The 26,163-nt window shown below is 47.3% G+C and overlaps 1 protein-coding gene across 1 annotated transcript; it reads left to right on the forward strand.

Annotated features, from left to right (window-relative positions):
* Positions 1-24,374, forward strand: zdhhc17 (zinc finger DHHC-type palmitoyltransferase 17). Its single transcript, XM_053650615.1, has 17 exons — positions 1-104; positions 15,579-15,682; positions 16,055-16,177; positions 16,297-16,374; positions 16,472-16,616; positions 16,949-17,013; positions 17,095-17,257; positions 17,352-17,477; positions 17,599-17,741; positions 17,900-18,000; positions 18,223-18,347; positions 18,494-18,556; positions 18,641-18,734; positions 21,382-21,465; positions 21,549-21,706; positions 22,275-22,369; positions 22,790-24,374. Exons 1-17 carry the CDS (start codon positions 42-44, stop codon positions 22,926-22,928), a joined length of 1,869 nt encoding a protein of 622 aa, XP_053506590.1. The 5' UTR covers positions 1-41; the 3' UTR covers positions 22,929-24,374.
* Positions 24,375-26,163: the final 1,789 nt, after the last annotated feature.

Raw genomic sequence — 26,163 nt, forward strand, 5'->3', positions numbered from 1 at the left:
AATGCGGCTACCCATGATGCTCAGCGCGGCCTAGCAGTAAGATGGCGGACGCTATGGCTGAGTATGAGAGAGATGCTGGATGTGTTCCTGTTCTTCACCCTGAGGTAACTCACATTTTATTCTTATAAACTCGCCATATAAATATATACTTATTCAGAAAGATTTTATCTTTTAAAAAGATATCTTTTTTATTGATTCAGTCTGCAATGAGCGTGAGGGCAGCTAGCAGTAAGCTAACCGTGCTAAAGCTAACCCAGCTTCCCACTGCGGAATTAGCATTAGCGTTAGCATGTTCATCACTGCTCCCTTTATATCCATGCTTTTAAATCAGAGTTCTGCAGGAATAATCCTCTCACACTGGTGTTTAGACATATACACGCTGTGGGTTTATTTTATCCTTGTAAATGGTGTCGAGTCGCATGTCTGCATAGTTCCTGTTAGCAGAATCCGAGTTAGCATGTATTTATTTTTGTTTTTGTAGTCCGGTGCACAGCTAGCGTTAGCATTAGCATTGCCTCCATATATGGAATTAAATGACATCCGGATGCTGCACAGAAATGATGCTGTTAAGATGTAAGAATCCGGGAATAAACTATTGGTTTGATTTCAGAGGATATTAATTAGGATTATACGTTTAATGATTTAAATATGAAGTGTGGATGCGAACAAGGGTTAGGGATTTAAAGGGCTGCTAATAACAATGCTAACTCTGCTAACAGGAGGATGAAAACTGGACAGATGTCTTACACTCCCTCTCTCTGTGTGTGTGAGAGAGAGAGAGTTGGATAACAGTGCTGGAACCACACACACATTATACACACTGTACCACACACTTTATACAATACATACTTTAGACACAATTGTATTAGAAGGGGTTGAGTTACTCCAGGAAAAATCTGTTTAAAGAAACATGTAGGTAAGGGATCTAGTATACAAGGTGATGATTTTGATGAGATTAATGAAATTAGTTCTGTCCCTCTCTAAAGGGAGTAAAATATTATAATAATTGATCTGATATTGTTACACAGGGCTCTACGGTGCCACCATTTCAATAGCATTTGTGACTGAAAAGTACGTCTGTGAAAAAATATATAGGTGCACTGGTGCAAGTGACCTGTTCGTAGTTGTATAATACAATCGGAATAAAAACTACAGGAAGTCCAAAATACATCTACACCGCGCAACAGTTACTTTCACACTGCTTTTCATCTCCTCAGTCAACTGAACAAGTGTGTAAATACTGCAGAGAAGCCATTATGATGAAGAGAGTAACTCTGTACATCATCTGCTTCAACTTCCCGATCTCACAACCGCCATCTTTTATTGATCCCGCAAAATGACTTGAACTTTCACCTGTTCGTGTAGACACAGCGGCGTCGGGCGGAGTAAATTAATAATAATGTTAACACTACAAGGTGGGTTTAATTCAAACTTCTTTATTAAATAATTCCTCACCAATCATAATCAAGAGTAAGAACTCTTCAGTCTGTAAACATACAGTACACTGCCGTTCTCTCTCTTCACAAACTCTAATAGACAGTGCATTCACTTCATTTAAACTCAGGGTTGCCAGATATCACCAGAACAATCAACTCCAGTTTCCATGTTCTGATTTAATCCCCCAAAAAACACAATATTATCAGCAGACATGGCAACACTATACTGCGGAACCTAGGGTTAGGCACATTAACGTTACCATCTCTTAAAAGAAAAAGAAAAAAAAACTTCAACCGTACTCCTAAATTTTTGTAATTAGGAGCAGAAGTGATCCAAAAATAAGTAGTTAGAGCCCTGCTATATTATTATTTACAGGGTTAGTTATAAGACTGGTTTTAAATTAATAATCTGAATTTTTGTCTAATATTTTCAGTTTTCCCAGTGAAAACAATCATGAAGTCATCGCTGATATATAATGATTGTGATCGTGTGCATGTTTCTGTGGTGGTTTTATTCTTAGTTAATTTTGCTACAGTATTAAATAAGAATCTAGGATTATTTTTGCTATCTCCTGTTAAGTGGAGAGATCTGATGTAGATGTTGATGAAATGTAGAGTGAAGTGAAGAATTGTCTCTGGGAATATAAACAGTCTGAATTGTTGCTGTGGTAGAGCATTGACTCTTCTTCTTTGATTCTCTGATGAAATTAATTGTGCACCCCAAACCGTAAGTTGTAGGGATGTTAAACTTGGTCAACAGGTAGTACCCTGTTCCAGAATCTATGACTGTATATAAGGGTGGGTGATGTAACTGAGTTAAAAGTGAAGCCAAAATATCTCTGAGGCCATCTAGTGGTTGGAGTACAATTTGTAACTGCACACATATTGAATGGGACCCAGGGCAAACTTATCATTTAGTTACTACTCCACAAATAATTTTTAGGAATAGTGTTGATCTTAGTATCTCCCTCAATATTTTTCCTTAAGATAAATACATTTTATAACAGCCTCATGGTTGTGTGCACACGCACCTAAAGCTCTGGACAGTTCTGAATAAGAACCATGTCTTGTTCTGCTGAAAACTGTTCTAACAGACCCTCAGCAGGGAATTCTCTGCAGTGTTTATGGGATGGTGCTAGTTTTAGCCCAATGGGAGTGAATGACTCCATGGTGTACACTCCTATATGCAGTCATTGGACTGAACCCTGTGCACACGTCTAAACTATAGTGCAGAAGTTTGTCTTAGTATGAATGTCCACTATACCAAGTTCTACAAACTTCATACAAACCAACCATGAGTTCTACAAACAAAATACTTTTTTCAGCTCAAGAACTCTTTAGCCTTGCCCACTTTGATTTTTTTGTTGCTAATTTGCATAATATGCTAAACTTACTTTTGCAAACTACTCCTAGGATTTTTTGACCTGTCTTTTCAAACTTGGTGTCAATCTACACAGGAGAGAATATTATTGATCAAAACCATATTATTTATAAACAGTATCGGGGTTAATGAGGAAATGGGAGGCAGGCTTGGGACAACTCAAACGCTCTCTTTATTTTTTACTTCTCTTTATTTTCACTTTTCAGCAGCTTTATCTCAGTACTCCCTCTCTCTCTCCCTCTCTCTCTCTTTCTGCCACCTGCTACCTGCTGTGCCTCCTGAAGGCACGAAGGGACACAAATAAGTAATTTTCAGATAATAAGACTCAAGTTCAAGTGTTTTTATTGTCATTTCAGCCGTATACAGCTGATACAGTACACAGTGAAACGAAACAACGTTCCTCCAGGACCATGGTGCTACATAAACAACACACTAACTACATGAGACCAAGGTTATAATCGTAAACGAAAACGAACGAAATAACGAATACTAGGTGTGAAAAAACATTGTCGTTAACTCAAATCGAAATTAAAAACGAGGCATTACAAAAAAAAGATAACTAACTAAAACTGTATTGTCTGTTTGCAAAACTAACTAAAATAAAATACAATTATAAAGTAAATGTCCGTAGTTTTCGTCTTTGTCAATGTCTTTCATAGAGCAAATATCTTTCAGAGTTGACATTTCCAACTGGGAACCCGGAAATTACGACATTCCGTTTCAAATTGAACACAGCATAGTCCATGCTCCTCGCCTGTGATCATGGCGGTACCGAAAGTCAGAAGAAAGCGGCAGAGTACTATTTGGGATTACTTTGAATATGACTGTGTGTCAGATAAAAGCAAGTGCCTTGCAGTGGAAGGTGGTGAAATATGTGGACAATTTATTAAAGGGAAAAATCCCACAAATTCGAAAGTACATTTGAGAAGCGTGCACAAGGAGGCTAGCCTAGCTTTCCTTAATAAGGTAAAGGAGAACGCCACGCCCCCCTCCCCCGAAACAGAAGCTACAGAGTACAGAGTTAGGTAGCATGACGGAGACAACACTACAGCAGAGCTTTCAACCGGCTAACCGATAGCTGCTGGTTAGTAAATATGCAGGAACTCCACAAGCGGGAGGAAGTGCTGGTTAATATGTTTATTGATACTGGGATGTCTACACAACTGTGAGAGTCCATTGCCTTCAGAAAGTTCACCACTTTACTCGAACCAAAGTTCAAAACACCTGGAGCTGCAAGAGTCAACACCCTTATTGGGGCTAAGATGGATACGGCAAAGCAGAAATGAGATCATTAAGGATGTGAGGAAGCTGACCCTATGTGTAGATGGTTGGAGCAAGAGAGGATTAACAGCATCTTTCATGGGTGTGTCAGCTTATTTGTGCCAGTAGGTACATTTTATGTACTGGTGTTATTGTTGAATACATATTTCTAAAATTGTATGATGTTTTTGTTGAGTTTTTATTACACAATACTTTTTCTGGCCTTGACAAATAACCTATATTACAAAAGACTAAAACTAACACTAAAACTAATAAAAATTAAAACTAAGCATTTTCAAAAAATAGAAACTAAACTAGCAAACCCGCTTTAAAAACTAATTAAAACTAAACTGAATTTGAAAACATAGTCAAAACTAAATAAAAACCAGTGAAAAATGCAAAACTAAGAACTAATAAGATCTACACATTCTACATAAAGTGCACGTGCAGACGTGTGCTAACAACACAGGACAGTACAATACTACTAAAACAGGACAGTAGGTACAGTAAGTGACAGTGTAATGCCGAACAGTACACAGTTCTAGTGTGGAAGTGTCTGATATAACAGGTAGTGCAGAAGATGGGTGCCAAAGAGTAACAATATAATTTAAACTGGTATAAATGTAAACATAACATGCTATGACTGAGAATTCAGAAGATTAGCTTATACCAAATATGGACATAGCAGTTATTGTGATAGCAGCAGGTAAAGTGTATAATAGTGACAATACATTAAATACTTTATTTTTATAAATACAGTAGCAGCAAAAATGCAACAGAGTCAATGCAGGAATGTGCAAATATTACAATGGGCGTGTGATGGTGTTTCAGTTCAGAGTGTGTGTGTTTGTGTGTGTTTGTGTGTGTTTGTGTGTGTATGTGTGTGTATGTGTGTATGTGTGTGTGCGCGCGCGCATCAGTCCAGTCTCTGAGTATTGAGGATTCTGATGGCTTGAGGGAAGAAGCTTTTACACAGTCTGGTCGTGAGGCCTGAATGCTTCGGTACCTTTTTCCAGATGGCAGGAGGGTGAAGGATGTGTGTGTGTGAAGGGTGTGTGTGTGTGTGTGAAGGGGGTGTGTGAAGAGTGTGTGTGTGTGTGAAGGGGGGGGTGGGTGTGTGTGTGTGTGTGTGAGGTGTGGGGGTGAGAGTGAGGGGTGAGTAAGGGGTGTGAGTCTGAGTGGTGAGTGAGGGGTGTGAGGGTGAGGGGTGAGTCTGAAGGATGTGAGAGTGAGGTGTGAGTCTGAAGGGTGTGAGGGGTGAGTCTGAAGGGTGTGTGAGTGAGGGGTGTGTGTGAGTGAGGTGTGAGTGTGAAGGGTGTGTGTGAGGTGTGGGGTGAGAGTGAGGAGTGAGTGAGGGGTGTGAGTCTGAGTGGTGAGTGAGGGGTGTGAGAGTGAGGGGTGTGAGTCTGAGTGGTGAGTGAGGGGTGTGAGAGTGAGGGGTGTGAGAGTGAGGGGTGTGAGAGTGAGGGGTGTGTGTGAGAGTGAGGGGTGAGTGTGAGGGGTGTGTGTGAGAGTGAGGGGTGAGTGTGAGGGGTGTGTGTCTGTGTGGGGTGAGAGTGAGGTGTGAGTCTGAAGGGTGTGAGGGGTGAGTGTGAGGGGTGTGTGTGAGGTGTGGGGTGAGAGTGAGGAGTGAGTGAGGGGTGTGAGTCTGAGTGGTGAGTGAGGGGTGTGAGAGTGAGGGGTGTGAGTCTGAGTGGTGAGTGAGGGGTGTGAGAGTGAGGGGTGTGAGTCTGAGTGGTGAGTGAGGGGTGTGAGAGTGAGGGGTGTGTGTGAGAGTGAGGGGTGAGTGTGAGGGGTGTGTGTCTGTGTGGGGTGAGGTGTGAGTCTGAAGGGTGTGAGGGGTGAGTCTGAAGGGTGTGTGTGAGTGAGGTGTGAGAGTGAGGTGTGAGTCTGAAGGGTGTGAGGGGTGAGTCTGAAGGGTGTGTGAGTGAGGGGTGTGTGTGAGTGAGGTGTGAGTGTGAAGGGTGTGTGTGAGGTGTGGGGTGAGAGTGAGGAGTGAGTGAGGGGTGTGAGTCTGAGTGGTGAGTGAGGGGTGTGAGAGTGAGGGGTGTGAGTCTGAGTGGTGAGTGAGGGGTGTGAGAGTGAGGGGTGTGAGAGTGAGGGGTGTGTGTGAGAGTGAGGGGTGAGTGTGAGGGGTGTGTGTCTGTGGGGTGAGAGTGAGGTGTGAGTCTGAAGGGTGTGAGGGGTGAGTGTGAGGGGTGTCTGTGAGGTGTGGGGTGAGAGTGAGGAGTGAGTGAGGGGTGTGAGTCTGAGTGGTGAGTGAGGGGTGTGAGTCTGAGTGGTGAGTGAGGGGTGTGAGAGTGAGGGGTGTGAGTCTGAGTGGTGAGTGAGGGGTGTGAGAGTGAGGGGTGAGAGTGAGGGGTGAGAGTGAGGGGTGAGTGTGAGGGGTGTGTGTCTGTGTGGGGTGAGAGTGAGGTGTGAGTCTGAAGGGTGTGAGGGGTGAGTCTGAAGGGTGTGTGTGTGAGTGAGGTGTGAGTGTGAGGGGTGTGTGTGAGGTGTGGGGTGAGAGTGAGGAGTGAGTGAGGGGTGTGAGTCTGAGTGGTGAGTGAGGGGTGTGAGAGTGAGGGGTGTGAGTCTGAGTGGTGAGTGAGGGGTGTGAGAGTGAGGGGTGTGTGTGAGAGTGAGGGGTGAGTGTGAGAGTGAGGGGTGAGTGTGAGGGGTGTGTGTCTGTGTGGGGTGAGAGTGAGGTGTGAGTCTGAAGGGTGTGAGGGGTGAGTCTGAAGGGTGTGTGTGTGAGTGAGGTGTGAGTGTGAGGGGTGTGTGTGAGGTGTGGGGTGAGAGTGAGGAGTGAGTGAGGGGTGTGAGTCTGAGTGGTGAGTGAGGGGTGTGTGTGAGAGGGAGGAGTGTGTGTGAGAGTGTGAGGTGTGTGTGAGGTGTGGGGTGAGAGTGAGGAGTGAGTGAGGGGTGTGAGAGTGAGGGGTGTGTGTGAGAGTGAGGGGTGAGTGTGAGGGGTGTGTGTCTGTGGGGTGAGAGTGAGGAGTGAGTGAGGGGTGTGAGTCTGAGTGGTGAGTGAGGGGTGTGTGTGAGAGGGAGGAGTGTGTGTGAGAGTGAGAGGTGTGAGGGGTGTGTGTGGGGTGAGAGTGAGGAGTGAGTGAGGGGTGTGTGTGAGTGAGGGGTGTGTGTGAGAGGGAGGAGTGTGTGTGAGAGTGTGAGGTGTGAGGGGTGTGTGTGAGGTGTGGGGTGAGAGTGAGGAGTGAGTGAGGGGTGTGAGTCTGAGTGGTGAGTGAGGGGTGTGTGAGAGTGAGGGGTGTGTGTGAGAGTGAGGGGTGTGTGTGAGAGGGAGGAGTGTGTGAGAGGGAGGTGTGAGTGTGAGGGGTGTGTGTCTGTATGGGGTGAGAGTGAGGAGTGAGTGAGGGGTGTGAGTCTGAGTGGTGAGTGAGGGGTGTGTGAGAGTGAGGGGTGTGTGTGAGAGGGAGGAGTGTGTGAGTGTGAGGTGTGTGTGAGTGTGAGGTGTGTGTGAGGAGTGAGTAAGGGGTGTGAGTCTGAGTGGTGAGAGTGAGGGGTGTGTGTGAGAGTGAGGGGTGTGTGTGAGAGGGAGGAGTGTGTGAGAGGGAGGTGTGAGTGTGAGGGGTGTGTGTCTGTATGGGGTGAGAGTGAGGGGTGTGAGTCTGAGTGGTGAGTGAGGGGTGTGTGAGAGTGAGGGGTGTGTGTGAGAGGGAGGAGTGTGTGAGTGTGAGGTGTGTGTGAGTGTGAGGTGTGTGTGAGGAGTGAGTAAGGGGTGTGAGTCTGAGTGGTGAGAGTGGGGTGTGTGTGAGAGTGAGGGGTGAGTCTGAAGGGTGTGAGAGTGAGGGGTGTGTGAGGTGTGAGTGTGAGGGGTGAGAGTGAGGAGTGAGTCTGAGGGGTGTGTGAGTGAGGGGGTGTGAGAGTGAGGGTGTGTGTGAGAGTGAGGAGTGAGTAAGGGGTGTGAGTCTGAGTGGTGAGTGAGGGGTGTGTGTGCGCGAGTGAGGGGTGTGTGAGGTGTGAGTGTGAGGGGTGAGAGTGAGGAGTGAGTCTGAGGGGTGTGTGAGTGAGGGGGTGTGAGGGTGTGTGTGAGGTGTGAGAGTGAGGAGTGAGTAAGGGGTGTGAGTCTGAGTGGTGAGTGAGGGGTGTGTGTGAGAGTGAGGGGTGTGTGTGAGTGAGGGGTGTGTGTGAGAGGGAGGAGTGTGAGGGGTGTGAGTCTGAGTGGTGAGTGAGGGGTGTGTGAGAGTGAGGGGTGTGTGTGAGAGGGAGGAGTGTGTGAGTGTGAGGTGTGTGTGAGTGTGAGGTGTGTGTGAGGAGTGAGTAAGGGGTGTGAGTCTGAGTGGTGAGAGTGGGGTGTGTGTGAGAGTGAGGGGTGAGTCTGAAGGGTGTGAGAGTGGGGTGTGTGTGCGAGTGAGGGGTGTGTGAGGTGTGAGTGTGAGGGGTGAGAGTGAGGAGTGAGTCTGAGGGGTGTGTGAGTGAGGGGGTGTGAGAGTGAGGGTGTGTGTGAGGTGTGAGAGTGAGGAGTGAGTAAGGGGTGTGAGTCTGAGTGGTGAGTGAGGGGTGTGTGTGAGAGTGAGGGGTGTGTGTGAGAGGGAGGAGTGTGAGTGTGAGGTGTGTGTGTGAGGAGTGAGTAAGGGGTGTGAGTCTGAGTGGTGAGAGTGGGGTGTGTGTGAGAGTGAGGGGTGAGTCTGAAGGGTGTGAAAGTGAGGGGTGTGTGAGGTGTGAGTGTGAGGGGTGAGAGTGAGGGTGTGTGTGAGGGTGAGGGTGTGTGTGAGGTGTGGGGTGTGTGTGAGAGTGAGGAGTGAGTAAAGGGTGTGAGTCTGAGTGGTGAGTGAGGGGTGTGTGTGAGAGTGAGGGGTGTGTGAGAGTGAGGGGTGAGTCTGAGGGGTGTGTGAGTGAGGGGGTGTGAGAGTGAGGGTGTGTGTGAGGTGTGTGTGAGTGTGAGGGGTGTGTGAGGAGTGAGTAAGGGGTGTGAGTCTGAGTGGTGAGTGAGGGGTGTGAGAGTGAGGGGGTGTGAGAGTGAGGGTGTGTGTGAGAGTGAGGGGTGAGTCTGAAGGGTGTGAGAGTGAGGGGTGTGTGTGAGGTGTGAGTGAGGAGTGAGTAAGGGGTGTGAGTCTGAGTGGTGAGTGAGGGGTGTGTGAGTGAGGGGGTGTGAGAGTGAGGGTGTGTGTGAGAGTGAGGAGTGAGTAAGGGGTGTGAGTCTGAGTGGTGAGTGAGGGGTGTGTGTGCGCGAGTGAGGGGTGTGTGAGGTGTGAGTGTGAGGTGTGAGTTTGAGGGGTGAGAGTGAGGAGTGAGTCTGAGGGGTGTGTGAGTGAGGGGGTGTGAGGGTGTGTGTGAGGTGTGAGAGTGAGGAGTGAGTAAGGGGTGTGAGTCTGAGTGGTGAGTGAGGGGTGTGTGTGAGAGTGAGGGGTGTGTGTGAGTGAGGGGTGTGTGTGAGAGGGAGGAGTGTGAGGGGTGTGAGTCTGAGTGGTGAGTGAGGGGTGTGTGAGAGTGAGGGGTGTGTGTGAGAGGGAGGAGTGTGTGAGTGTGAGGTGTGTGTGAGTGTGAGGTGTGTGTGAGGAGTGAGTAAGGGGTGTGAGTCTGAGTGGTGAGAGTGGGGTGTGTGTGAGAGTGAGGGGTGAGTCTGAAGGGTGTGAGAGTGAGGGGTGTGTGTGTGCGAGTGAGGGGTGTGTGAGGTGTGAGGGGTGAGAGTGAGGGGTGAGTCTGAGGGGTGTGTGAGTGAGGGGGTGTGAGTGAGGGTGTGTGAGGGGTGAGAGTGAGGGGTGAGTCTGAGGGGTGTGTGAGTGAGGGGGTGTGAGAGTGAGGGTGTGTGTGGGGTGTGTGTGAGGAGTGAGTAAGGGGTGTGAGTCTGAGTGGTGAGTGAGGGGTGTGAGAGTGGGGTGTGTGTGAGAGTGAGGGGTGAGTCTGAAGGGTGTGAGAGTGAGGGGTGTGTGTGAGAGTGAGGGGTGTGTGAGTGTGAGGGGTGAGTGTGAGGGGTGAGAGTGAGGGGTGAGTCTGAGGGGTGTGTGAGTGAGGGGGTGTGAGAGTGAGGGTGTGTGTGGGGTGTGTGTGAGTGTGAGGTGTGTGTGAGGAGTGAGTAAGGGGTGTGAGTCTGAGTGGTGAGTGAGGGGTGTGAGAGTGGGGTGTGTGTGAGAGTGAGGGGTGAGTCTGAAGGGTGTGAGAGTGAGGGGTGTGTGTGAGGTGTGAGTGAGTAAGGGGTGTGAGTCTGAGTGGTGAGTGAGGGGTGTGTGTGAGAGTGAGGGGAGTGTGAGGGGTGAGAGTGAGGGGTGAGTCTGAGGGGTGTGTGAGTGAGGGGGTGTGTGTGAGAGTGAGGTGTGTGTGAGGAGTGAGTAAGGGGTGTGAGTCTGAGTGGTGAGTGGGGTGTGTGTGAGAGTGGGGTGTGTGTGAGAGTGAGGGGTGAGTGTGAGGGGTGAGAGTGAGGGGTGAGTCTGAGGGGTGTGTGAGTGAGGGGGTGTGAGAGTGAGGGGTGTGTGAGGTGTGGGGTGTGTGTGAGGTGTGAGAGTGAGGAGTGAGTAAGGGGTGTGAGTCCGAGCGGTGAGTGAGGGGTGTGAGTCTGAGGGGTGTGTGTGAGAGTGAGGGGTGTGTGAGGTATGAGAGTGAGGGGTGTGTGAGGTATGAGAGTGAGGGGTGTGTGAGGTGTGAGAGTGAGGGGTGTGTGAGGTGTGAGAGTGAGGGGTGAGTGAGGGGTGAGTGTGAGGGGTGAGTCTGAGGGGTGTGTGAGTGAGGGGGTGTGTGTGAGAGGGAGGTGAGTGTGAGGTGTGAGTCTGAGGGGTGTGTGAGTGAGGGGGTGTGAGAGTGAGGGGTGTGTGAGGTGTGGGGTGTGTGTGAGGTGTGAGAGTGAGGAGTGAGTAAGGGGTGTGAGTCCGAGCGGTGAGTGAGGGGTGTGTGAGGTATGAGAGTGAGGGGTGTGTGAGGTATGAGAGTGAGGGGTGTGTGAGGTGTGAGAGTGAGGGGTGTGTGAGGTGTGAGAGTGAGAGGTGTGAGAGTGAGGTGTGTGTGAGGTGTGGGGTGTGTGTGAGGTGTGGGGTGAGAGTGAGGAGTGAGTAAGGGGTGTGAGAGTGGGGTGTGTGTGAGAGTGAGGGGTGAGTCTGAAGGGTGTGAGTGAGAGTGAGGGGTGTGTGAGGTATGAGAGTGAGGGGTGTGTGAGGTATGAGAGTGAGGGGTGTGTGAGAGTGAGGGGTGTGTGAGGTGTGAGAGTGAGGGGTGTGTGAGGGGTGTGTGAGGTGTGAGAGTGAGGGGTGTGTGAGGTGTGAGAGTGAGGGGTGTGTGAGGTGTGAGAGTGAGGTGTGTGTGAGTGAGGTGTGTGTGAGAGTGAGGTGTGTGTGAGGTGTGGGGTGTGTGTGAGAGTGGGGGTGAGTCTGAGGGGTGAGTGAGGGATGTGCGTGTGTGAGAGTGAGGGGTGTGTGTGAGAGTGAGGGGTGAGTCTGAGGGGTGAGGTGTGGGGTGTGTGTGAGGTGTGGGGTGAGAGTGAGGTGTGGGGTGTGTGTGAGAGTGAGGGGTGAGTCTGAAGGGTGTGAGAGTGGGGTGTGTGAGTGAGGGGTGTGGGTGTGTGAGTGAGGTGTGAGAGTAAGGGGTGTGAGTCTGAGGGGTGAGAGAGTGAGGGGTGTGAGAGTGGGGGGTGTGAGAGTGGGGGTGAGTCTGAGGGGTGAGTGAGGGATGTGCGGGTGTGTGAGTGAGGGGTGGGTGTGTGAGTGAGGGGTGGGTGTGAGAGTGAGGGGGGTGTGAGAGTGAGGGGTGAGTGAGGGGTGTGAGTCTGAGGGGTGAGTGAGGGGTGTGAGTCAGAGGGATGAGTCTGAGGGGTGTGAGAGTGAGGGGTGTGAGAGTGGGGGTGAGTCTGAGGGGTGAGTGAGGGATGTGCGTGTGTGTGAGTGAGGGGTGGGTGTGTGAGTGAGGGGTGGGTGTGTGAGTGAGGGGGGTGTGAGGGGTGAGGTGTGGGGTGTGTGTGAGGTGAGAGTGAGGAGTGAGTAAGGGGTGTGAGAGTGGGGTGTGTGTGAGAGTGAGGGGTGAGTCTGAAGGGTGTGAGAGTGGGGTGTGTGTGAGAGTGAGGGGTGTGTGTGAGGGGTGAGTGAGGGGTGGGTGTGTGAGTGAGGTGTGAGAGTAAGGGGTGTGAGTCTGAGGGGTGAGAGAGTGGGGTGAGAGTGAGGGGTGGGTGAGAGTGAGGGGTGAGTGAGGGGTGTGAGTCTGAGGGGTGAGTGAGGGGTGTGAGTCAGAGGGATGAGTCTGAGGGGTGTGAGAGTGAGGGGTGTGAGAGTGGGGGTGAGTCTGAGGGGTGAGTGAGGGATGTGCGTGTGTGAGAGTGAGGGGTGTGTGTGTGAGTGAGGGGTGGGTGTGAGAGTGAGGGGGGTGTGAGAGTGAGGGGTGAGTGAGGGGTGTGAGTCTGAGGGGTGAGTGAGGGGTGTGAGTCTGAGGGGTGAGTGAGGGGTGTGAGTCAGAGGGATGAGTCTGAGGGGTGTGAGAGTGAGGGGTGTGAGAGTGAGGGGTGTGAGAGTGGGGGTGAGTCTGAGGGGTGAGTGAGGGATGTGCGTGTGTGAGAGTGAGGGGTGGGTGTGTGAGTGAGGGGTGGGTGTGAGAGTGAGGGGGGTGTGAGAGTGAGGGGTGAGTCTGAGGGGTGAGTGAGGGATGTGCGTGTGTGAGAGAGGGGTGTGTGTGAGAGTGAGGGTGAGGAGTGTGTGTGTGAGGGGTGAGTCTGAGGGGTGTGAGGGTGAGGGGGTGTGAGTGAGGGGTGTGAGTGAGGAGTGAGTAAGGGGTGAGAGAGTGGGGTGGGTGAGAGTCAGAGGGGTGAGAGTCAGAGGGGTGAGTCAGAGGGGTGAGTCTGAGGGGTGTGAGAGTGAGGGGTGAGTCTGAGGGGTGTGAGGGTGAGGGGGTGTGAGTGAGGGGGTGTGTGAGGTGTGAGAATGAGGAGTGAGTAAGGGGTGTGAGTCTGAGGGGTGAGAGAGTGGGGTGGGTGTGAGGGGTGAGAGGCAGAGGGGTGAGTCTGAGGGGTGTGAGTCTGAGGGGTGAGTCTGAGGGGTGTGTGAGAGTGAGGGGTGTGTGAGAGTGAGGGGTGTGTGTGAGTCTGAGGGGTGAGTCTGAGGGGTGTGTGTGTGTGTGAGGGGTGTGTGTGTGTGTGAGGGGTGTGTGAGAGTGAGGGGTGTGTGAGAGTGTGAGGGGTGTGTGTGAGAGTGAGGGGTGTGTGAGAGTGAGGGGTGTGTGAGAGTGAGGGGTGTGTGAGAGTGTGAGGGGTGTGTGTGTGTGTGTGGGGTGTGTGTGTGGGGTGTGTGGGGTCCTCCGCAATGCTGGTGGATTTGCAGATGCAGCGTGTGGTGTAAATGTCTGTGATGGAGGGGAGAGAGACCCCGATGATCTTCTCAGATGTCCTCACTATTTGCTGCAGGGTCTTGCGATCCGATGAGGTGCAATTTCCGAACCAGACAGTGATGCAGCTGCTCAGGATGCTCTCAGTAGTTTCTGTGTAGAACGTGGTAGAAGGGTGACAAACTGCTGTAACCCCAATGGAGTGGAAAAGGACTCTAGCAGTTCATCAGTGTGAGGTGTCTGATGTGCATCAAATTTAGACACCGTGTTGACTTTACTAAAGTCCACACAGAAATGGACCGAGACCACCGCGCTGCTCCAGTCACTGTGGGACTCCTCGATTTCTTCCATGTCGAGAATAACTCTAGTTAATCTAGAACCACATTTTTCAGGGAAACCGGTATGGACAGCTGCGAACAATCTTTTCAGAACAATGAGGGAAAGAGAGGCAAGCTTGTGAAATTCAAACTTTTTAACTTTACTTTCATTTTTCAGGGGCTTTATTACACACACACACACACACACACACACACACACATCCCACGGGCCTCCTGAAGGCACAAAAACACACAAATCATTAACCTTTGGATAATAAGGCACAGGTGAGAATCATCACGTGTTACCTGATGGTTTGACCTGCCTCCTCTCCGTCCACAGCAGACGCTCAACCCTGCCCTCGCCACCACAGTGTAAAACTCTGGATGATCAAAACCATGTTCAGATTTATAAACAAGGATTTACAAAATATTAACATTATATTCAAACAAACAAACAGCTGATTGTCCACAAGCTTTAAAGCAGAACTTAAATCCCTTTATTAAAAACACTAAAGAATAAAAATAAAAGCAGAGAGGAAGTGTTGAGAGTTTGAATGTTCTGCAGTAACACACATTCACTCATCTGAACACACTAACATGTTCCTTTATTCTGTAAATGTACCACACTTCTTACATTTATATACAATTACACGTTCTAACCCCATTACACTTACTCTCTCATAAACACACACTTACTTTAGTTTATAAATATCAATAAATATAACAGCAGACTACAGATTTGATCAGACTGAATATTTTAGTCAGAGTTATTGTGTGATTGCGGCGCAGGCATGGACTCGCGCTCGTTCAGTGGAGTGTAACGGAGACTCGCTCGCTGTCAGGACCAGACTTTATATAAAATAGATAATACATAAACATGTCACTTCTGTGCTGAAGAAAACACGTCTGGAACACGTTAAACTGCACACGCGTCTGTCTCAGCATCTGACACGACGAGCCATGTTAATAGACTTTGTTCACCATTTTGTTTGAAGCACTTAATATAAAATGTTGTCATGTTTTGGACGAGCTGGATCCTGCACTTATCCCTCAGCAGCAGCTGTTTCCTCGCTGTCTCTCACACGGGTTTTTCATAAAAAGGCGTTTTTCAACGATGACGTCGCTGAAGGGGGGAGGGGTTATTCACGGAGACGTCGCTGATGCGGGGATTATTCACGGTGACGTCGCTGATGGGGGTGGTTATTCACGGTGATGTCGCTGATGGGGGGGTTATTCACGGAGACGTCGCTGATGCGGGGGTTATTCACGGAGACGTCGCTGATGCGGGGGTTATTCACGGAGACGTCGCTGATGGGGGGGTTATTCACGGAGACGTCGCTGATGCGGGGGTTATTCACGGAGACGTCGCTGATGCGGGGGTTATTCACGGAGACGTCGCTGATGGGGGGGTTATTCACGGAGACGTCGCTGATGCGGGGGTTATTCACGGTGACGTCGCTGATGGGGGGGTTATTCACGGAGACGTCGCTGATGCGGGGGTTATTCACGGAGACGTCGCTGATGCGGGGGTTATTCACGGAGACGTCGCTGATGCGGGGGTTATTCACGGAGACGTCGCTGATGCGGGGGTTATTCACGGTGACGTCGCTGACGGGGGAGGGGTTTATCCACGGTGACGTTACTGACGGGGGTGTCCACAGTGACGAATTGGTGAAACCAATTTTAGCAGATGTTTCACACAACTGGCGTTGAGCTGTTATCACACAGCCTGATAAGTACCTTCATCTCGGGTCTCTTTATTTTTCACTGTAACTTGTCAAGAACTAGCCACTGGAGGGCACTGTTTCAAAGGAGGATTGTGAAGAGTGCTTACTCTCTGTATATGAGCTAAATGTGGGTTCTAGAGCGGTGTCTCCTCTGTAAACCTTTGTGCATGTTATTACAGTGACAGAAAAAACACAATTCTCTCTTTCTCACTTTCTATGTTAGGAGCTGAAGCCTCAGAGTCACTATAATCATGGTTACAATGAGAACGTCAGCCGCAAAAATCACGTGGACGACTATAGCACCTGGGACATTGTTAAAGCCACACAGTGAGTGCAACACACACGCACAGTCGAATGTTTTTAGGTTCTTTGAATGGACTCTATGCACGGTTGCTTCCGGTGCTGCGGAACCGTTTCAGTGAGTTCTGTCAGCACGACAGGAATGGAAACTAAGTACAGGATTAAACCTTGAGCATGTGCCACATAATACTGAGACCATGCACCTTCACGCCGAAGGTGTTTAAAGCTTCTTGAGCTCATTGTTAAAACCTTACGTTTAATGTAATCTACTAAAAGGCTGTAAATGCACAGCTGAGAGTTTAGCAGAAATACGTAGGCAGTAGGCCATGCATAGAGTCCACTAGGAGTTGTTGAGAAATAAATATTACGTTACGTTCTATCTGTGGTGTGTGTCTGTAGGTACGGTATATTTGAGCGGTGTCGTGAGCTGGTAGAAGCAGGGTACGATGTTCGTCAGCCTGATAAAGAAAATGTCACGCTTTTACACTGGGCTGCTATTAACAACCGCATCGACTTGGTCAAGTGAGTCTCACACACCGTCCGTCACTTCCTGTGTGTGTGTGTGTGTGTGTGTGAGAGAGAGAGAGAGAGAGCACGCATGCAAGATTCTCAATGTGTTTTGCTTTGTGGTGTCTTAACAGATACTACATATCGAAGGGTGCCATCGTGGACCAGCTGGGAGGAGATCTGAACTCCACCCCACTGCATTGGGCTACCAGGTGAGTTATCACGCTAATTACTTCTTTCTGTTATTTTTTTTCTTATAATATTGGTTATATATTACATAATATCATTATATATTTTCTCCATCTTTAGGCAGGGGCATCTGTCTATGGTAGTTCAGCTGATGAAACTGGGGGCGGATCCATCTTTAATTGATGGTGAGGGCTGCACCTGTGTCCACCTAGCAGCTCAGTTTGGCCACACCTCCATTGTTGCTTATCTCATTGCTAAAGGACAGGTAATGTACACACACACTAGAGCAGGGGTCTTCAATCTTATAAAGAAAGGGCCAGTGTGGCTGCAGGCTTTCATTTTATTATATCTAAGCTGTAGTGATAGTGCAGGACCACTAGGGGGCAGTATGTTATAGAAGTTCATGTCCCAGTGTTACAAAGCTCTTGTGAATCAGATGCTTGTGGCATGGTTCCTTGTTGTAGTGATTTTAGTATAGCACTCGTTAACCAGTCAGGTTTGCTATAATACTCTTAGTTAGTGAGAGAACAGGTAATTGATAAGGATGTCTTTATCGATAATGAAATAGATATTTACTTTCTTTCTGTCTCATTGCAGGATGTTGATATGATGGACCAGAATGGAATGACTCCTCTGATGTGGGCAGCGTATCGCACACATAGGTGTGCTAACGTGTGTGTGTTTGTGTTTTCTCCTCTTTAACGCTTACTTTGAACAGTAATATAGATTATTTTTATATTTAGTGTGGACCCAACGCGTTTGTTGTTGACGTTTAATGTTTCGGTGAATCTGGGTGATAAATATCATAAGAACACAGCACTGCACTGGGCGGTTCTCGCAGGAAACACCACTGTAATCAGCCTGCTGCTCGAAGCTAACGCTAACGTAGACGCACAGAACATAAAGGTAAATGCACACTTACACTTTCTGTAGCACCTGCCAGATTGTCTTAGTATTGTATTAGTGATATAATAATATTGTGTGTGTGTGTGTGGGTTAGGGAGAGACGGCGCTGGACTTAGCCAAACAGAGGAAAAATGTGTGGATGATAAATCACTTACAGGAGGCAAGACAGGCGAAAGGCTATGATGCACCATCGTACCTCAAACGCCTAAAAATGGACAAGGTTCATTTAATTAAATTATTATAAATCTGCCAGGCCAAGGCCACACCCCCAAGACTACAGACACTGGGACTACTTGTAATCTGGTTGTTTGTGTATATAGTGATTGTGTGTGTGTGTGTAGGAGTTCCGGCAGAAGTTGATGTTGTTCACACCTTTTGTTGTGATCTGGTTGGTGGGATTCATCGCTGATTTAGATGTCGACTCGTGGCTCATTAAGGGACTGATGTATGCGGCAGTTTGGATCACCGTGCAGTTCCTGTCCAAGTAAGACACACACACGTTTATTGGGTGTGTGTTTGCACTATTGATATTAGCAGTAAGATTTCTTTAGTTAATTTTCATTGTGATGTTTCAGCAAATTCCTATTTTCATTTCCTACCATCTGTCTCACTCTCTGTCTGTCTCTGTCCGTCCCTATGCAGGTCTTTCTTTGATCACTCCATGCACAGTACGCTTCCTCTGGGCATTTATTTGGCCACAAAGTTCTGGATGTACATCACTTGGTTCTACTGGTTCTGGAATGATATCCTTCAGTTTTTAATAAGGCGGTTCTCTTAAAGTGCTCAGTGATTTCTGCAGGTTAAGGTTCTGCAGGTTTCACAGGCTGTAATAAAATCAGGTGACTTTTACATTGTAGTTATATCATCTCTGTGGAATTCCTCCATGAAGAGAAGAATGTCTTGGAATTGCTTGAAATTTTGAAGCATCTTGCTGATGTCATGTTCCTTAATGTCATCAGTCCCACATCTTCCTTTCATCTCCATCCATCTGCCCTTCCTGCTCAACAGTCTCGCACTCTTCTACAACTTTGGCAAATCCTGGAAATCTGATCCAGGCATCATTAAAGCCACAGAAGAGCAGAAGAAGAAGGTCGGTCTCTCTCTCTCTCTCTCTCTCTCTCTCTCTCTCTCTCTCTCGCTTTCTCTCTCGCTCGCTCTCTCTCACAAACACACACACAGAAATGCTGTATTGTTGTCTGTTTACTCGAGAAAACCTCATCGTGTGTGTGTGTGTAGACTATAGTGGAGCTGGCTGAATCAGGCAGCTTGGACCTCAGTATATTCTGCAGCACGTGTTTAGTGAGTACCGTCACACAGCAGCTACACATGTGTTTAAACACGCACCTCATTTCCTGTCATTAACACGTGCAATGCTGTGTGTAGATACGGAAGCCCATCAGGTCCAAACACTGTGCTGTGTGTAACCGCTGCATCGCCAAGTTTGATCACCATTGCCCCTGGGTGGGAAACTGTGTGGGTGAGTTACACAGTGACTTTTACAGCTGGTGTTGTGATTGTATCTTGAAACTGTTTATATCAATCGAATCACAAGAATCCTAGCTTTACAAAGATATAGCGCATGAATATCCATGTACAGCAGCTGTGTACAGTCCTGCAGGTGGGGTCGGAATCCACATTGTACCTGAAAGGTAAGAGAGGTACAAAATAAAAACTTACTACTGTGAAATGTTCTGCTCAAGTCCTGTTTGCAAACTTGCTCCCGTGTGGTGATCTGCATTTTCTGAATCGGACTCAAACTGATAGGATCTTAGAATTGCTGTAGAAGACTTGGAGGCGAACACTAAAGCTAACGCTAATGCTAAGGGGCATTACTTGATCATCGCTTGATCATCTGCATTTTCTGAGTTGGGCTCGAAGTGATAGGGTAAAACCGACGACATGTTAAGAGCTTAGAATTACCTTGGAGGCTAAGGATAACGCTAACACTAACAAGCGTTACTTTTTAGACAGACGGAAGGCTTTTGGGCAATCATAACGCAACGGGTCAGGTAGCCAATCAGAGCACTTTGGGCACTTTCGGAAGGAGGGGCGGTGGTGAAATCAGAGCGTTTCAGGCAGCCTGGGAATAGAGGTACTGCAATAATGTACAGTATGTGACAAATAATGTGTTTTTTTTAACATTAAAGCACGTTAACATATTCTATTACACCAATAAACTACATTAACATTTAAAAACCTTAAAAATTGTCAAAATGAATATATTACCGAAGTTTCTTTTCTTATTTCAGCAAGTTCCTCTTTTTCTGCCAAAACCATTCTTCGATTCATTGGATAAAATAATTTGTTATTTTATTTGGGGAGGGAAGCCACCATGGGTTCGTAAATCCTTATTGCAGAGATGTAGACTTAGTGGAGGTCTTGCATTACCCAATTTTCAATTCTATTACTGGGCTGCGCACATCCATAAACTCTGCTACTGGGATAAATCTCCTGGATCTTCTTGGTGTAAATTGGAACTATCATCTTGTAGGGAATCCTCTTTACCTGCTTTACTTTACTCCTCTCTACCTACAAAACTCTCTCTATATACTGATAATCTAGTTGTCCTTAACACACTTAAGACTTGGTATCAATTTAGACGGTGCTTTAAATATATAGGTGCATCCTCTTTGGGTCCTTTAAGCAATAACCACTTATTTCCTCCATCGTGTTTGGACTCTACATTTTCAGTGTGGTATGACAAGGGCATTAAACAATTTAAGAATCTGTATGCTGATGGTGTCTTTGATAGCTTTGCCAGTCTGTCATCTACTTACGACCTCCCTGTGACGCATCTGTTTCGTTATTTTCAAATTCGGAATTTCGTTTCTAGATGTTTTCCTGATTTCTCCACTGCGCCTCCTGAACAGGCTTGGGAAAGCTTGTTTTCAAACAATCCACATCAGAGAGGAATGACTTCTAGGATTTATGATTTAATTCTGGTGTTGGGTAGTGAGTACAGATAACTGGGGAGTGTTGGGAACATGCTATAGGTAGGATACAGTCTACCACTTCCTGTGCTCATCTTGGACTCATCCAGTTCAAAGTTTTACAGAGTCCATCTGTCTAAGTCGAGACTTTTGTGATAAATACCATGGCTCTCCCTGCCATCTTGGCCATAGGTTTTTCTTCTGCCCTGATCTCTATGGTTTTTGGACTGGTTTCTTTACTATCATGTCCACTATTCTCTTGGTAGATTTAAAACCCTGCCCATTCGTTGCTGTATTTGGGATTCCCGATGCCTCAGTTCCATTACGCTCGGTACAAAAAGATACGATCGCTTTCACATCCCTAGTAAGTAAGTAAAATATATTTATATAGCACGTTTCACACAGCAAAGCTGACCAAAGTGCTGCACAGAGTAAGGAAAATAACATAGAAACAGAATTAGACCAAATAAAAACAGACAATGGACAATAGAAAAAAATTGATTGAAAATTTGTTTAAACAAGTAAAAATTTGATCAAAAAGCCTGGGAGAAGAGATAAGTTTTAAGCCTATTTTTAAAAGTGGTAATAGAAGGTGCAAGGCGGATGTCCGGATGTCCAGTATCCCTAATAGCAAGACGTTCCCTGCTGTTGCATTGGAAGTCTGCTAAATAACCATCCATCTCCCAGTGGCTAAAGGACGTGATGTTTTTTTTAAAACTCGAGAAAATAAAGTATACGATGAGGGGTTGTACTGACAAGTTTGTTTTTTTTTTTTATAAATGGCAACCCTTTATTTCATATTTTATGGAGTTACAGACACTTCCCATTTGAATTTTTGTGCCTGTTGTTGGGTTTCATAATCTGTACATAACCAGGTATAGATATTGGTTAGCCATGATGACCGGGGTAGGGGGGGGTTGTTTAGTTGATTGTACTCTTTAATTTTGTTTTCTTTTTCTACATTATGTATGTGTGTATATGTAAGTATAAAAAAAGGTGAATGGTATTGTTGCTTTGTGACAGGAGGTTTGTTTTCTTTCTCAATAAACATATTTTGGGAAAAAAAAACCCTTAAAAATCATGATCTGACCCCTTCAACAGTAAATCTCTGACCCCACTTCCAGAAGAATAAGCATAACTGCTGAATCTTTGACCTTTGACTTAACTTTGTTGTGGTTGTCTTCCATTATACAGGAAGTGGAAATCACCGCTACTTCATGGGTTACCTGTTCTTCCTGCTGTGTATGATCTGCTGGATGATATACGGCTGCATCTGCTGTGAGTCCTACACACACACACACACACACACACAATTAAATCTGATTAGCTGATGTCTCATGCTGATTGTTGATGTTTCTCAGACTGGAGGCTGCACTGCTCGAGCAGCTACAGCACAGATGGATTGTGGGTATTTATCACTCAGATCTCATCCTGCTCTCCCTGGATGTTCTGGATGTTCCTCAACAGTGTGTTCCACTTCATGTGGGTGTCAGTGCTCATCATGTGTCAGCTTTACCAGGTCAGAATACACACCATTTTCTGTGTGAGAGAGTGAGAGAGAGATTCTATAAGATCTACTGACTGGTGGGAAGGCCGGAATTAACTTTGAGAAACCTCACAGTGATTGAGCAGTATGGACGTGAAGCGGGAGGGGGGGTGAGGGGGTAAAATGGGAGGCGGGGTGAGGGGGTAAAGCGGGAGCGGCTGAGGAGGTAAAGCAGGAAGGGGCAAATCGGGAAGGGGTTGAGGGGGCAAAGCGGGAGGGGTTAAGGAGGTAAAGTGGGAGGGGACGAATCGGGAGGGGGGTGAGGGGGTAAAGCTGGAGGGAGCAAAGCGGTAGGGGGGTGAGGGGGTAAAGCTGGAGGGGGCAGAGCGGGAGGAGGGAGAGGGGGTGAGCAGGAGGGGGTGAGGGGGCAAAGCGGGAGGGGGCTGAGGAGGTAAAGCGAGGGTGGGGGGTGAAGTGGTAAAGCGGGAGGGGGTGAAGTGGTAAAGCGGGAGGGGGGCGAGGCAGTGCATACACCAAAACTGTATGTGACGACTTAGGATGAGCAGGAACCTGGAGTCATACTGTGTGTGTATGTGTTTAGATTGCTGGTCTTGGCATCACCACTAATGAGCGGATGAACGCAAGACGCTACAAACACTTTAAAGTCACAGCGACGTCCATTGAGAGTCCTTTCAAGTGAGTAACGCATGCCGCACACACACGCCGCTCGCCGTACATGCACACGCATGCCACACACTCTGCTTGCCGCACACACGCCGCCCGCCCCATGCACACGCATGCCCGCCCCATGCACACGCATGCCCGCCGCACACACGCCGCCCGCCCCATGCACATGCATGCCCGCCGCACACACGCCGCCCGCCCCATGCACATGCATGCCCGCCACACAAACGCTCGCCGCACACGCATGCCGCACACATATGCCGCACACGCACGCTGCAGTCACATTGTCACAGTCACTTTACAACCAGCCGAGCATAGCTGTTATGCTAAAACTAGCTCTGGCTCTTCCCCTCCTCCTTCAGTAACATGCTGTGTGTGTGTGTGTGTGTGTGTGTGTGTGTGTGTGTGTGTGTGTGTGGTCGTTTATTCCAGTCATGGCTGTGTGAGGAACCTGATTGATTTCTTCGAGCTGCGTTGCTGTGGGCTGCTGAGGCCGACACATGTCGACTGGACCGCCCAGTACACCATTGAGTATGACCAATCATCTGGCTCAGGCTACCAGCTCGTCTAACACACACGCGCACACACACACACACACACACACACACACACACACACACACATACATACTGTGTGTTAGTGAAGAAGGAGTGGACGAGCCTCAGCCTTTGGAACGGGATCAAGACCTCACTTCAGCTGGAACTGCTTCATCAAGAGACTACAGGACGGACACACACACACACACACACACACACACACACACACATGGAGCAGTCCCATTTGATTGGTAGATTCATAGTTGCATTTCTGTCTTGCTTCATCTTTTCACTGACTTTTTACAACTTTAGTGTGGGGTTGTGGGTGGGTGGTGTGTGTGTGTGGTGGGTGGGTGGGGTGGGTGGGGTTGTGTTTGTGGGTGGGTTAGGTGTGATATTGGTTCTCGCAGCACCGCCTCCAGTGATTCACTCAAGCGCATAATTTAAAGAAAAGCCCAGTGATTGGCTGTAAAATTAAAGGCGTGATGTGGGAAAGGGCTGAGTCACACTGCAGCTTGCAGAGTCTGAGAGAGTCATGTGATCGTCATTATGATGGACGTGCACGTGTTATAGTTGAGTGTCACAGCGAGGAGGTTTTATTCATAATGTGACCATATTTATTTTAAAGCTATTTAATATAACTGATATCATGTGTTGTTTGTTTTATTGTTTTTAATGTGTGAGTGAGTGTGTGAGAAGTTCTCACACTCATTGTTGTTTAAAATCTGTTTTAAATTCAGTCATTATGAGGAACTGCGATGAGGCTCCGCCCACTCTCATGCACTGAAACATTTTGCCCATCGTTACCTGGTGATCTTCAGATGGAGATGTTGCCTCGGTAACACTCCTCCATTTCCTGTTTGATCTTGGACTCTGATGTAAAAATGTGTAAATACGGCTGAGTTTCTGTCTGTGAGATTCGTTTTTGTTATTGTAAGAGTTCGTTAAAGCTGCTCCTCCAATTGCATTTTATTTTCTACTTTAAACTGTAAAAGCCTGTAATATACGCTGTGTGTGTGTGAGAGAGAGAGAGCGCGCGCAAAAGAAGGCGTCTCGCTGCATGAGCGACGTTCACACTAATCTGTACAGTGAATGTTCAGTATTTACACGTCCTTTACTTTTTATTTTTTTACATTTCAGACACTGTGCACGTTAGAGAGAGAGAGTGTGTATTTGAGAGTGTGTATGCCTTTGTGCACATCAGCCCTGTGCATTTGTGATGCATTTAAATGTTTCATATTAATAATCAAATTTTGTTTTGTTATTTTTGCTGGACTTGTTTTTCCACTGGATGTAAAAAATGTAGAACAAAATCAGTTACTGTAAAGAGCGTGTGTGTGTGAGAAAGAAGGCATTGTTACAATAATGAGTATATCGTCTCCTTGTCATTTCCCTCATTGTGTGCAAAGTCATTTTCACCTCAAGCTTCAGCATGACTTCATTTTACCGGCTTTAATAAAAAATAAATAAAATAAACTCCACTGATCCTGTATTATGTTTTTTACAATCACACAGTGATTGAGTTCTCGGTCAGTCTAAATGTGGAATTTTACATTTTATAGAACTTCAGCACTACAGACAACTACACACCACAACTCGCTTGTGGTCTGATCCCCTCAGGTCTAAATGAAGCGTAAAAGAGTAAGGTCTGGTCTTACAAGCAGCTCATATCTCAGATGGACATGTGAGTTCAGAACTGGTGTGATGCAGTTCTTAGGAACAAGCCTGCAGTATCCAGGTGAGATTATTCACTGAGGAATGGGTGAGAGTTTGGTAGGAACTGGTTTTGGGCAGTGCAATTTTTCAGAATATCCATCCACAGGGTCCATCTACACCAGCAGAGTGAGTAATAACGTTCCATCAGACAGATCTGGAGGTGTTGGGAACCCTTCAAAACCCTCCAAACTGCTCTGGAACCCAGCAAAACCATCAGAAAACCCTAAACCCCTCCAAAAACCCTCAGAAATGCTCTGAAACCCTCCAAAACCTTCCAAAGCCCTGAAAAACCCTCCAAAAACCATAAAAACCCTGCAAAACCATCTGAAATGAAACTCTCCAAAACCCAAATACTATCAAAAGACCTGCGTGAAGTTGCCCCCCCCCCCCCCCCCAAGGTCGTTCTGGGGTCACCCAGCCCACCCAACATGCTCCAAATTAACCCAAAATAGTCTCAATCGTTTGTGCTGCTTTGTGCTGATAAAAGTTTCGTTTGTGCTACTTTCGTTTTTAAAATATTAGGCATTTAATTATGGTGCGGTGACGTCACCAGCCCCACACATGCTCTGAGTTCACTCCAAATAGGCTCGTTTGTGCTTCGTTTGTGCTGCTTCGGATTTGGAGGTATTAAAAGAATATTTATAGGTCATTCTGGGGTCACCCCCATGCTCCAAGTTCATTCAAAATCGTCTCAATCGTTTGTGCTGCTTCCGTTTATAATATATTAGGCATTGACTTGTAGGCGCAAATCTCAGTGTGTCAGTGTCGGTGACGCTTCTGTTCAAGATGTTCTTGTGGAAATTAGTGTTGTTAATATAGCAAAAGTCGACATAGTTACTAAATCAAAATTCTGGCCAGTGTAAGTACAATGTTTTACCACTGTCAGTTACAGTATTAGTTAACTTTAATCATAATGGTACAACATTCAAAGAGCGATTGTGTAGAGGATTATACATACACTATTGTGTTTGTGCACAGAGGTACAGGGACTGCAGCGTTATTTCTGTATAAACTCACATTTGTTAGAGTGATAACATTTTTATTTTTGTCTGTGTGATTTTTTTTTAAAAGCAGGTTTCAGTAAGACTTTCACTATAGCACTTGAACAAAGCGTACAGCCAGGCAGCATGCCAGCCCTCCAGCCACTCTTCATCTATTTGGGTCAGTGGAGAAAACTGATGTTCATTCGGAGAGAAACGTTAAAAATTCAGTCTCACACCTGCATTTGTAATTTCACAATGCTTTATTAATCAATCAATCAATCAGTCATCAACAGAATCAAGCTCTTTATTGTTCCTCTCATTTTTTTCTGTTGATTTATGATGTGCAATTAAATTTTTCTAAGCGTGCATTCTCTGAACATGTAATATCTGAAACTCTCCCACAGGTCATTATGTTGTAGTTTATCTAGCTGGCCGCTTCCTCCATCTGATCTACTGCAGGCAGCAGGACCTGCTCTGCCACAGTCTCTTTCTGTCAGGTGAGTAGCTCAATCCTGGGACGAGTCTTTATTATTACAGAAGAAGTTCTCTGAAGGTACAAGTCTACAGGAGC

Source organism: Ictalurus furcatus, chromosome 19, assembly GCF_023375685.1.
Source record: "Ictalurus furcatus strain D&B chromosome 19, Billie_1.0, whole genome shotgun sequence".
Lineage (NCBI taxonomy): Eukaryota > Metazoa > Chordata > Actinopteri > Siluriformes > Ictaluridae > Ictalurus > Ictalurus furcatus.

What these genes read in the sequence shown, in the direction of transcription:
- zdhhc17 (XM_053650615.1), top strand. Translation starts at nt 42, where the DNA reads ATGGCGGACGCTATGGCTGAGTATGAGAGAGATGCTGGATGTGTTCCT. An exon ending in TTCCTGTTCTTCACCCTGAG is followed by an intron (nt 105 to 15,578) that starts GTAACTCACATT and finishes TTTCTATGTTAG; the next exon opens with GAGCTGAAGCCTCAGAGTCA. An exon ending in GATATACGGCTGCATCTGCT is followed by an intron (nt 21,466 to 21,548) that starts GTGAGTCCTACA and finishes GATGTTTCTCAG; the next exon opens with ACTGGAGGCTGCACTGCTCG.